The 13,125-nt window shown below is 53.2% G+C and overlaps 1 protein-coding gene across 1 annotated transcript; it reads right to left on the bottom strand.

The window, feature by feature from the left end:
• Positions 1–2,461: 2,461 nt before the first annotated feature.
• Positions 2,462–11,050, bottom strand: Cel (carboxyl ester lipase). The gene is made up of 11 exons (XM_051167027.1): positions 10,977–11,050; positions 7,796–7,946; positions 7,592–7,714; positions 7,182–7,379; positions 6,610–6,740; positions 6,354–6,461; positions 6,092–6,209; positions 4,554–4,740; positions 4,145–4,348; positions 3,401–3,598; positions 2,462–2,913 (listed from the first exon to the last, which is right to left on the bottom strand). The coding sequence occupies exons 1-11, from the start codon at positions 11,040–11,042 to the stop codon at positions 2,532–2,534; spliced, it is 1,866 nt and encodes a 621-aa protein (XP_051022984.1). The 5' UTR covers positions 11,043–11,050; the 3' UTR covers positions 2,462–2,531.
• Positions 11,051–13,125: the final 2,075 nt, after the last annotated feature.

Below are 13,125 nucleotides of genomic sequence, written 5' to 3'. Positions count from 1 at the left end.
GGAGAGAGCTCTATTTTTTGTTTGTTTTTTGTTTGAGGTTTTTTGTGGTTTTTTGTTTTTTGTTTTTTGTTGTTTTTTGGTTTTTCAAGACAGAGTTTCTCTGTGTAGTCTTGACTGTCCTGGACTCTCTTTGTAGACCAGGCTGGCCTTGAACTCACAGTGATCTGCCTGCCTCTGCATCCTGAATGCTGGGATTAAAGGCGTGCGCCACCACTGCCCAGCGAGCTCTGTTGTTAAAAGCACTTGTTTGTTGAGCTTGTAGAGGACGCAGATTTGGTTCCTCATGGTGGCTTACCACCACCTGTACTTTCTCGGAAATCTGGTGCCCTCTTCTGGGTTCCAGGAACACACGTGACACACAAACACATGTAGGTAAAACCTCATACACATAAAAATAAATTAGTCTTTAGAAACAGCCAGGATATGGGTGCTGGAGGCATATCCTGTGTACTATGGGGCAAGGCCCTGGCTTGATGCCCCATACCACAGAAGAAAATTCAGGATGGTTGCTGACCTCAACCTTTGCCCTCCATATGCATGTACCCACACATACACAAATTCACACATCACACGCACCACACCATACACACACACACACACACGGAAATATATAACAGATAAGTGGAATAGGGAACCCGGTTCTTTGAAAAGATTAACAAAACTGACAAGCCTTTACTTGGATCAGCAAAGAAAAAGGACCCAAGTCACTCAAATTGAAAAGGAGCTGCGGGGCTGGAGAGATGGCTCAATGTTAAGAGCACTACTTGCTCTTCCAGAGGTCCTGAGTTCAATTCCCAGCAACCAATGGTAGCTCACAACCATCTATAATAAGATCTGGTGCCCACACATTCAGACAAAGTACTCTGTACATAATAAATAAATAAATCTTTAAGAAAAGGGGCTGCATTTGCTGCCAACTCCGTGACAACCAAAAGGAGCTCTCGGCATCCGGAATGCTGACAACAGACAGGGTGTGCTCAACCAGGAGCTGGGCTGGAGAGCAAGGACAGAACCCGTCATTCTGGTTACAATAAGTATCTGTGACAGACAGATGCTGAAACAACAGGTCACAGGGGTTGGGGAAAGAGGGAAGGGGAGGGTTGGGCTGGTGTCCAATGAGTCCAGTTTCTGTTGGGGGTAATGAAATGGTGGCATAACAGAATTCTCCTGAAAAGAGTTCAACCAGCCTAAGACGTATATTTTATCACACCTAGTGAATAAACATACGTGTGTGTGTGTGTGTGTGTGTGTGTGTGTGTGTGTGTGTGTGTGTGTATGTGTGTGTAGGTTAGAAGATAACTTCATGGAATTGGTTCTTGCCTTCCACCTCTATGTGGATCCTGGAGCTCAAACTCAGAATGTCAAGTTTACACAGCGAGTGCCTTGACCTGCTCGGCCATCTTGCTCAGCCTATTTATCACAACTTCAGGACTTTTACACTTGCAGTGTTGCCCTATGTTGTGATCCCAGCACTTGGGAGGCGGAGGCAGGAAGACTGAGTTGGATGCTAGCTCGAGATAGATACCAAAACTCTGACTTAAAACATAATTATTTCATTTAATATGTAAGTAATTGTTCTAAGCCCTAGTTCCTGGTTCCAGCTTCTTGGGAAGCTGATGTCAGAGGAACACTTGAGCCCAGCTTTGAGACCAGCGTGGCCAATATGGCAGGACCTAGGTTCCAGACAAAAGACCAAGGACCAGGCCGGGCGTGGTGGCGCACGCCTTTAATTCCAGCACTCGGGAGGCAGAGGCAGGCGGATCGTTGTGAGTTCAAGGCCGGCCTGGTCTACAAAGGGAGTCCAGGAGGAAGCTGTCCCACAGCTGTGTAGAAGGGAAGACATTGGAGCTTGCCTCAATATTTCTTTGATCACAGTTTAGGGACACGTAGACTCCAAAGTCATTTGTAAATTTGTAAAAGTCCAAGGAGGAGGGGTTACCTGATGACTGGTGGGACCCTGGCAAACCCCTTTCCTGTGGAGACCCTCCTGACTGCCCTGCCTGGCTTCAGGGTTCTGCCCCCTGCTGCAGAGTGCAGCGCTTAAAGCTGTAGCATGCATCTTCCCATTGGCATGTCTGTGGCCTGTGAACCAGGTCCCAGCATCCTATAGCTGCCTGAGCCTCAGATGGCCCTGCCTCTCTGTCACACATGTTGGCCGGAGCTGGACCATGCCCCTGATAGATGGGGTCTTCCAGGAACTCAGGGTAGGTTCTGCTTTCTGCCTGCAAGAGCCCCACCCCCACCCCACCCTGCACCGCCTGACCTCACCCCACCTGACCCTACCCCACCACTACCGTATTCAATAGCTCTATGGCTATGTGTTTGCTCCTATCTAAGCTGAAGACAGTCCTTTGACTTCTGCAGCCTGGGGACAGGAGGGGATGACCAAGTGCCTGTCAACACTAACTGAGGTGCTCTCCTTCCTCCAGGCTGTTTCAGGAGCAAAGACAAATACCAGGTGGGCAAAATTGAGGCTTTATTGAGGGAGAGCTAATAAGAAGAGGACCCTGGGGCCAAGGCTTACAAGACATTTAGAAGCCAATGACAGCAGGCATCTGAGCCTCCACAGAGTCACCTGTTGAAGGCTCAGGGGCAGCCTGAGAGTCATCAGCAGGGGGCATAGGGACTGTCTGAGAGTCATCTGTAGGTGGAACAGGAGCATCCTGGGAGTCATCCACAGGGGGCGCAGGGGCAGCCTCCGAGTCATCCACTGGGGGAGTGAGGGTGTCCTGGTCCCCACTCACTGTGGGCAGCACCTCGAATGTCAGGGCCCAGTATTTCAGGAACTGCTCCCTCAGGTGCGCCTTCATGGAAGTGCTGGTTATCTTCTTCGTGATCTCCAGGTAGCTGCCGTTCTCCAAGGTGTAAGGGTACCAGTGTGTGGGCACAGGTGAGTTGCCCATGTTGGGATCCCTGCGGAGTGAGGAGACACTGAGCAGAGGCCAAGGGATGCAAAGAGACTGGAGCTCTGTGCTCCCAGACAGCTCTGCAGACGGGTTGGCCACCGTCAGTCATGGTGAGCATGTGCTTGGCTCTGGGGCTGGGTGAGCAGGTTCTTCTGCTCATGGGCAAATTAGCTAACAAGGCTTGAAGATAAGGAATTTGCCCAAGCAAAAGAATGGGACTAAAAGGGGCTGGAGTGATGGCTCAGTGGTTTAGAGAACTGTCTGCTCTTCCAGAGGTCATGAGTTCAATTCCCAGCAACCACATGGTGGCTCACAACCATCTATAATGTGATCTGATGTCCTCCTCTGCCTGCAGATATACATAATAAAAAATAAATAAATCTTTAAAAAAAAAAAAAAAAGAATGGGACTAGAGCCCAGGCCTACAGGGCCACAGGGACAGGGGAGCCATCAAGTTTGTTGCCTTTGGTCTTAGGCTCAACCACACAACTTACCCACTCCTGGCAAAGTTGGTCCAATATGCAATCATGGCCTTGGAGACAGTCCTGTCCTGGGGCCGGTAGCCCAATGGGGTGGCGAAGGGCTTTCCGAAGACGTACTGGAGGTCATCAGCGTGGTCTGCCCCCATCCATTTTGGATAGACAGGCATCCGTGAAGGGTGGGAAAACAAGTAAGAGTAGGTCTTGGCACTCCTGAGGGGAACAGAGGCAGCTGGGTTAGTAGGGGGCTTCCTTGGGAGCTGGGCCCTAGAGAGAGGCCAGGAGGAGCAGCGCAGGGGCTGGGAGACACACCCCCCCCAAGACTCACAGAAACACTGGGGTTTGTTTGTTTGTTTGAGAAAGGATCTCTTTGTGTAGCCTTGGCTGGCCTGGAGCTCACTAAGTAGACCAGACTTGTCTTGAACTCACAGAGATCTGCCTCCTGAGTGCTGGAATTGAAAGCATGTGCCTCCATGGCCAGCTCTGAGCGGAAAGTTCTTGATAACAGTAGAAAGAAAAGCTGCGTCTCCACTTTACAAAATATTTAGAGGGTCAAGGATTTATTTTTCTCCACCTGAGTTCGTATCTCACATGATTAGACAACGTATCTGCCTCTATTACCCTTTTAACCTTGGCTGATGGGACACCCAGAACTAAATCAATTGTTTAGTTAGTCAAGAGATCTTGGCAGAACGCTGCAGTAACCTAGACAGTCCTCTCCGGAACCTTCCCCCCACCAACCCCTTCCCAGAATCTCACTTGGCATGGGCTCTGTGCTGGGCCAGTGCCATCTCCGTGGGAATCAGGAAGAGTACGTCAGTCTCAAAGGCCACCACTGTCTTCTTCTTGGTCTCCTGGGATGGGTCCTGGGCCCAGGACTCAGTGTAGATGTCAAAGGTGCTTTGGGCACCCTTGAGCCCCTTGCTGACAGTGTGTCCACTGACGAGCCTGTAGAAGTCCTCCCTGCATGGGGACGGATGAAACAGATGCTGGACCTGCCCTTGGCATTGATAGGAGCATGCCTGCTGCACTTACCCCAGGACAGCGCCCACCTCCTCACTTTCACCCTGGGCCCCTGCTGCTCACCCAGCCCCACCAAACAAGGCCTATTCTTTCCTAGCTGTCATCAGGGGCATAGACAATCCTGAGCCCCGGACTCCCTGCTCACTCTGTGACATCCTGTTTGGTCTTGTCGATGGCGGGCATGTCGACAGTAGCAAAGAGGTGGCCGTCCATGTCATTAATGCCCGCTAAGTAGTCGATGTCAGCGGCATTGGCATACAGATTGATAGGGTCATCAGGGATGAAATCTCCATCGACGACAGGGGTGAAACCCAGATAGTGCACAACAGGGTCTGAGTGGAAGAGCCAACAGGTTCTTAACACCTTCAAATGCCTGCCTCTTCCTCCTCTTGGGCTTTTGTGCTAGACTTGACTTCTTTCTTCCCTTTTCTGAGCAGAGCAGGGTTCCTCAACCCCAGCCCAATGGACCTTTCACCATATCAGCTTGTGATAGAGGCGACTGTCCTGTGTCCCTTAGCCTAACATGCTAGGTGTCACTGGCACCCTTCTCTGCTTGTGACAGGCAAAAGCATTGCCAGATTTTGTCTCATGAGATTCCACTGCTCCATAGGCCCAGGCTTCGGCATCCTGTCCTCTCCCTCTTTCCTTGTTGAACCTACACCACGGATATGGTTCTAGCCTGCTTGCTGGCCACCGTGTGTGAGGCCTGCCTGCCCTCCAGGCTTGCCAACTGGCCAGTGTACAACCAGGCTTTTTCCGGGGGTTCTCCAAAGGAAATAGTCAGTTTGAGTAGCAGAGGTGCTCAGAGGTAGAGCCTTTTGCCCATCATGCATAGGCTCTGGGTGTGATCTATGGTACAGAAAGAAAATGAAGCCAGGTGGTGGTAGTGCACACCTTTAATCCCAGCACTCGGGAGGCAGAGGCAGGCAGATTGCTGTGAGTTCGAGGCCAGCCTGGTCTACAAAGCGAGTCTAGGACAGTCAAGGCTACACAGAAAAACCCTGTCTCAAATAAATAAATAAATAAGAAAAGAAAGAAAGAAAGGAAAAAGTAGAAAAGAAAGAAAGAAAAAAACAGAAGGTGCAAACACTGAGACCGCTAGATTTGTTTTGGAAGAATTTTTCTAGGCTGACGGGCTGCTTCTTTATGTTTGCTGCAGCTCCAGCTGGGAGGACCAAACATGCTTGGAATTTTGCAAAGGACTGCCAGATTTACAAGGAAGGTTAAGAGTCACCATCCAGTATAGTGGCCGTGGGTCTGGGTCCACACATCTCCCTGAAACGGTGTATGAGTTTCTGCTGTTTGGGACTCATGTTTGCCTTCCTTCCTTCCTGCCTGCCTGCCTGTCTTCCTTTCTTCCTCCCTTCCTTCTTTCCTTTTCTTTTAGACAGTATCTCTGTCTGGCCTTTCACTGTGTAGACCAGTCTGGCTTCAAACCCACAGAGATCTGCCTGTTTCTCCCTCCCAAGTGCTGGCATGAGAGGAGTGCGCCACCACACGTGGCCATATTTGGCTTCTTAAAAGTCTCTCTGGAGGATTGGAAGACACTCCTCTTTACCACTGGGGCCTGCCAGCGGGTGGTGGCAGGAAGTTAGGGACAGGCCCAGCCTAGCACCTTTCTATCTTCTCCAGGAACACAACCTTGCCCCCACAAAGGCCTCCCGCCCAGCAGCACCCACTCACACTCCTGGCGTTTCAAGGGCAACTTGTAGGCCAATGTCAAGGCCTGGGGATCTGTGATCTTCAGACATCTAGCCATCTTGCCCGTATCATCTGTGGGACACCCCACTTTCTGAGCAATCTAGGGGGAAGGCAGAGGCAGGAAGTTAGAAAAGGTCAGTGATGAGGCTTGGGAAAACTAGGGGTAAAAGACAGGCCCAGGACAGCATGGAAGAATAGGAAAGGTCTCCCCCCACCCCACCTACTCCTGCCCTATCATGGTTACCTTTTTGGCCCAGAAAAGTGGGTTCTTCTGGATGGCCCAGGGGCTCAGTGCCACACCGCTCTGACTGATGGCTCGCCGGATGAGACCCTTGTTGTATGGCGTGAGGGTCTGCAACACCCAGACGTTCTATCAACATGCTGTACCTGGGGCGGGAGCCTCCCAGCTCTACCCCACTCGCTCTGACCATCATCCTACGCCCCATTGACTCCCTCCTTTAATCTCGGGGTCAGACACTCCACATCAGAGGACGCCAGACCTGCAGAGACACACTGGCAGCTCCAGCAGACTCCCCAAAGATAGTGATGTTATCGGGGTCGCCCCCAAAGGCTGCAATGTTCCTCTTCACCCAGGCGATCGCCATGTGCTGATCTCGAAGGCCAAAGTTACCTGAGGGTTAGGGGAATAGCCTTCGTGAGGAGGGCCCTCAGCTAGAGATGAAGATGAGTGACCTAGGGCTTCTACAGAGGGTGGCAGGTCAATGTGATTTGGAGGGAGCCAGCCCTAACTACACCAACACCCTGGGGAGGCCAGGGTGGGAGGCGGAGCTTAAAGGGAGGTAGCAGGGGTGAGAAGCACAGGATGTAATGTGCCTGGTAGCTCTGCTTGCCCTGTCCTTCCCACTGTTCATCTGTCCCTTGGTTTCTCTAATTTCCTGATGGCTACCTTATGGTCCCATGCCCCCACAGTTCAGCACCAGTACCCCAACTCTGTGAAGAAGGTTCTGGGCCTTCCCACGGCTGTCAGGGCAGAGGCTGTCTACTGGGCTCAGTGTTCACAGGACCCAGCACATTCACTCTTCTGCTCTTAAGGTCAGAGGCTCCAACACACCTGGCAGGTTGGCGTCCCCGGTGCTAAGGAAACCCAAGGGTCCGACACGGTAGTTGAAGGTGACCACGATGACGTTGCCCCGAGTGGCGATCTCCTCTCCGTCATACAGGTAGTTCTTGAGGAAATTGGCCCCTTGGCCAGACCCCATAAGGAAGGCGCCCCCGTAGATCCAGATCATCACAGGCAGGTTCTGGGAAACTGGAAGAGGCAGACAGGAACTTCAGACAACACCAGGCACTCTCCCTCAGCTGGCTCACTAGCCCTGTCGGAGCAGGTGTGAAGCCCAGGCTGTGAGGACAAGCAGTAGGCACCCCTCCCCGCCTGAGTGCTGATTGCACTGCTGGTCAGCTTGGCAGCACCAACTGCAACCCAGACCTGACCCGGATGTCAGGGTAGGGTGGGATCCAGACCTTGCTTTCTGCCCTGGGGGACCCAGATGTTGAGATAGAGGCAGTCTTCTTCCCCGTAGGTGTTGTCCTGGGTGATGGTGGCCTGTAGGCATCTTTTCTTGAAGTCCTTAGCCTTCAGAGTCCCTACGGGGAGAGAAAGGGCAGCTGTGAAGAGGTACAGCCAGGGCCAGCCCCGCTACGGCCAGCCCAGCACCCAGCACCCACCTTGCCAGCCGGGGTGACGCTGGGGATTCTCCAGGGTCTTGGTGGTGGCAAAGGGGATGCCCTTGAAGATGTCAACAGAGTCACCACCCAAGAGGCTGAGCTTCTTGTTGACGCCCTCCACGAAGCCGCCTTCTGTGTACACGGCACCCAGCTGCAGGTGAGATACGGCAGGGTCGGGTGAGCTTAGGCGTGGCTAGCCCGAATCCAGAGTGGTCCCCTGCCAAGTGTTGGTGGGATTGGTTCACTTGGAGGGAGCCGTTTAGCCCATGCTCTTCCGTTGAGCTGGGGGGAGGGTCTAGATCTCGGCCCATGCCCCACAGGTAACATGGGCCACAGCAGTTTCCCCCAAGGCTTGATGGCAGTCATAGAAGACTGCAGACTAGTGGCCGATGTTCGGTGCTTTCAGAATGTTCCTGACATAACCATGAGTTTCTGAGGTCTGACTCTCCTTCCTTCACCTCTCCTTGCCATCTTGCTAGCTGGGCACGGGGCTGGTGGCCCTATGTCCAAGTCTCCACAGGGCCAGTTAGTACTGCTACTCGGTGTCCAGCCTTAACTGGAGGCCTTGAGGCAGGTACTCAAATGCCCATAGTCCCTGCAAACTGAGGTGCAGGGGCTCTCCCCACGGAAGTCATTGTGTGTCACTCAGCATCCAGCAGGGTAGCCCAGGTCCTACCCACTGGCTGTGGGTTGGTCCAGGCACTGCTTGTTTCTGGACAAGAACAGGCAGATCTTGGGATAAAAGGTTCCAAGGTCCTGCTTCTTGCTCAGGCGCAGTTTAGAGGGCTCAGGGTGAGGCTCGTGGCTCGAGTACTAAGCCAGGTTCTGGGTCTTCCTGGGGGAGGTAGGAGATGAGTTTCTGCTGGGTGTGACAGTTTAGCACTTTTAGAATGAGATGGCTGGTATCAGACAGCAGTGGAGACTCGTGAGTTCCACAAGCTCGTCATGATGCCAAAGTGTTACGGCTCCTTGTTTAAGCTGCTGTCCTAAGCACTGCAAGCAGGTCCAGAGAGACTGAGGGCAGGCAGTGCTTCACGGGGGGGGGGGGGGGGGGGGGGGGGGGGGGGGGGGGGGGGGGGGGGGGGGGGGGGTGGGGGGGGGGGTGGGGGTGGGGGGGGGGGGGGGTCAGCACTGAGCTAGGAGGCCCAAGCGGCTGCCCGAGGCAGTTCTGCCAGAGTTGCCTTGACCGCCTTAATCAGCAGTCAAGCCCCGGGCATTCTGCTTCCTCCCTGGGATAAATTGAGTCTCAGAGGGTCCCAGTGAAGGAATGGGGAGCTCGAGAGCCCCCAGCAAGTACGGCAGCCAGCCTTTATTTATAAACCTTGGAGAGTGGGGAGGGGTTTGTGAGTGAATGTGTCTGATTTGCTAGGGCAGTAACCCGGGAGTCCTATCACAAGAAGAAGGCAGTACTTAATTATCCTATGTGTGAGGGGATGACTTCTAGGTAAGATCCAAGGTCATTTGCTGGAGGCTAGGATCTCCTCAGCATAGGGTGGGGAACTTCCAGGAATTCCCTGTGCTTGTTGAACTAGTTCCTTAGCAGGAAAGGGTCAGGCCTGTAATCCTCCCTGAGGGCTATGTGACACTCCTTATAAGATCTGGGGTTACCAGATGAGGTAGAGTGGGCACCCCACTGAGAAAAGGGAGTCCACCTTCATAGACCTAGCGCAAAATGGCTGTCTGGAGAAGTCAGACTTCAACCTTATCCTACTACCCTGCTGAGTCAGGGCCATCCAACCTCATGTCCCCTTCCACTCTGCCTGGATCAGTCCAGGGCACATGGAAGAGTGCTCCTGGGCAGCGGTGACAGTGTGGCCTCCTGCTTCTCCTGTGCAAGGTTTCAGGTAGGGAGAAGCAGGTGGCCTGTGGCTGTAGGCCCAAGCGAGGATGCCAGCAGGCCTTTGAAGATGCTGGAAAAAGAGAGTAGTCAGGCCGGGCCGTGGTGGCGCACACCCTTAACCCCAGCACTCGGGAGGCAGAGGCAGGCGGATCGCTGTGAGTTCAAGGCCAGCCTATTCTACAAAGTTAGTCAAGGACAGCCAAGGCTACACAGAGAAACCTGTCTAGAAAAAAACCAAATAAAACAAAACAAACAAACAAAAAAAAAAACAGAGTAGTCAGGGAGACTACAAAGGCAATTAGGTCATCTGAGGTTCCTAGCTTCACACACACACACACACACACACACACACACACACACACACACACACACACACACACACACACACATACTGGGAGGAGTCAGAAGGCAGGTGTCACCTATCAGAAGTGTGTCTGTGTTGTGGTGGTTGACCTGAGTGCTTCAGGTCGGGGGCCAGATGCAGGGATCCTGGCCAGTGGCAGGATGGGGGTGTTGGCTGACAATGGAGCCATGCGGAGACTTCTCAGATCCTTCTAACACCTTAAAAGAACTCTCCCCAAGAAAGAAAATGACTTCCTTCCCATGGCGGGAGTCCCAGACCAGCACCCCAACTTCCAAACTCCAGGAGGGGTAAAATGGTCCCCAGGACCAAAGACAACAAGACAAGGGCTGGAGTATGCACCAGTTGGAGAGCAATGTGGTGAGGAGCTGGGGCCTCTGTGCAGGGACTTGTGTCATCTTTCTGCAACTATCGAGCTTTCTGTGACTTGTCCTCACCACCGAGGATAGTTAAAGGCCAGACTTTACAAGCACCCCCTAGAAGAGCTGTGCAGCCCACTCAGGGCACTTGGATGGGGGAGCCTTGCATACAGCAGGTAGGTCTCACCCTGTCAGGAGGAGCAGGAAACGGGGATTAACTCAGAGCCAGGCCCCTGGTTTGGAAGACATCTCAGATTCCAAAAACAGGATGTGGTTGCTGTAGAGGCAGGCAAGGTGCTTCTCGTGGGGAGCCCCCTCTGACAGGGGAAAAGCCCGGGGCTGTGGGTAGGCTTGCCAGACAGGCACACCTCAAACCACACAGAGCAATAGTTGGGACATCTTGTCACCCTAAATCCCTCCTGGTGTATGAGACTCTGGTACAATTTTGCATGCTGGGCTCCATGTGAATAGGACAAGGTGGGTATGTGGCCCAGGCAGGACCAGAGCTGGGAGTGCTGTGAGGCTTGCGGGCCTCTTACTCCTTCCCTTTCCCTGTCCCTAGTCTCCAGATCTTAATGAATGACAGACGGCATTGTAGCCCCCTGCAGGGCTCTGGCTTACCTTTGCGGCACAAGCTGCTGCCAAGCAGCAGGTGAGGCCAAGAAACAGAACCTCCAGGCGCCCCATGGTGAGTGTCTGCCTCTAGGCACCCTTCCCTCTACCTCCCCAGTACTTATAGAACCGGAGCCAAGGTCATGTGCAGTCTACACAGGTGCACAGGTGTGGGATGGTCCATTTTTTCCCAGGTCAGGCTGGCCCTGTGCATCCTGAGTGGTGGACACAGTACACATGTGTGGGTTACTGCCTACCTGGGAGCAGAGGCAGGTGGCGTAGATGTGGGGGAAGGGCCTCCCAGGGCTAACCCTGGCTGGGGGCTGGGTGCCTTGCATTCTGTCATATTAGGGTTTAGTGTCACCTTCAGAAAAATGGGTGTGCTTCATCTTGAGATGTTGAATGCCCCCCAACCCTAGTAGGGGATCCACAAGGGACTCCCAAGGCAGAGGTGGCACTGGTGTGGCTGATCCTGGGTAACTCGGAAAACTTACACTAAAGTATCGGGTAGTGCAGGCTGAGCTGGTGCAGGAGGCAGAGTACTGGGTGGGGGTAAGGGGAGGACAAGGAGCGCTGGGTGGATGCAGTGGCACAGATGGGAGGGGAACTCCCAGAACAAAACCTAGCATGGCTCACTTTCCAGAGCTTGGTGGCACCTTCTGATATAAAGGGTCACATTTCACCTCGGTACCTTGCTGAGGGGGTGGGGGGCTCCCTAGGGAATACAAGCAAGGATTCTGGGGGCACATCCAGGCAGAAAGAAACAAAGTCTGGGAGGAGTAGAGGCACAGAATGAGGGAGAGAGGGGAAAAGTACTGGTCTTGGAGGTGACCGCTGGTAAGAGGTTATCAGAAAGCAAGCCACCATCTTAGGGATATGTACCTTGGCTACCAGGAAAAGGATATCATGGCAACAAATCATAAACCAAGTCTTTTTTTTTGAGACAGCGTTTCTCTGTGTAGCCTTGACTGTCCTGGACTTGCTTTGTAGACCAGGGTGGCCTCGAACTCACAATGATCCGCCTGCCTCTGCCTCCCAAGTGCTGGGAATCAAGGCGTGTGCCACTACCGCCTGGCATAAACCAAGTCTTAAAAGGCTCCCTTGAAAGAGTTCAGCTGCTTTGGGGCTGCCCATTAGACACCGGGAGGGCACAGCAGCTGGTCAGGCACAGCCAGTCTCTCCAGGCCAGTAGCCCCTCCCCTCTGGGAGCCCAAGTCCCCAGCTCACATCACTGCTCCACTTGTGCCAGTGCATGGGAGACCTACAGATCCACACCCACAGCGGGTCCATGTGCTCTGTCCAAGCCAGTTGCAGGTCTCTGTGGTGCATAGTAGGTGTGCAGATGAGAGTGGTGGGAAGTAGGCAGGAAGCTGGGACACAGCAGAAATGGGGTTGCAGGGAAGACACGTGTTGGGTCATGTGCCAGCTACTGATTCTCAGAAGCAGCCTTACAGAGAGCAGTTCTGTACTGGGAGTGCTGGGTTGAGCAATGCAGGTAGCTGAGGAGGAAAGAGGGCAGGGGGGAAGGGGGGACGGAGGAAAGAGGCCTCTTTGTATGAAGCTTTCGGAATAGTTAGGGTCACAGCAACACTGATCAGGAAGGAGAGTCCCCATGTCCACTTCCCCAACACTGAGGTGACTTGTCTCTACAGTGACAGATCCACGAGGACACATCTCTCACAGTCCAGTAGTGCTGACTGCTGCTGACACTGGACTTATTTGTGGCACAGCAAGTTTTTTTTGAAACTCGAGGGCCACAAATGGATGCTCAGAGCCCACAATCTCCCTCGAAGTCTGGGCTGAAAGCATCAATGTGAACTGACAGAACCCAGAAAACTAGCTCCCACAGTGACATAAACACACTGGGATTTAGGCGAGTAATTTTAAAAGAGGGTTGGGGTTTATTTTGGGGGGGGGGAGGTAGGTAAAGGGGTTCAAGAGAAAACGTTTCCTAAAAAGCAAACTCCACCCTTGATGCCACATAAAGCAGACCTGCAAGCACACCTCAGGCCAGGCTGCGGCTGCCACTCCCCAGCAGTCTGGCCCTGGTCTCTGCAGGGAACCTCCAACAAGACGTTCCTGGCATGCCGAGTGGAGGGTCTGCAGTTCCCTGTCTTGTTTACAGGTGCCCTCAGGTAAAACAGTGTGGTGGGCTCAG

This window comes from Acomys russatus, chromosome 24 (genome assembly GCF_903995435.1).
Source record: "Acomys russatus chromosome 24, mAcoRus1.1, whole genome shotgun sequence".
In the NCBI taxonomy this organism is placed as follows: Eukaryota; Metazoa; Chordata; class Mammalia; order Rodentia; family Muridae; genus Acomys; species Acomys russatus.
The sequence above is the reverse complement of the archived record's forward strand: the minus strand, read 5'-3'. Positions and strand labels throughout refer to the sequence as shown.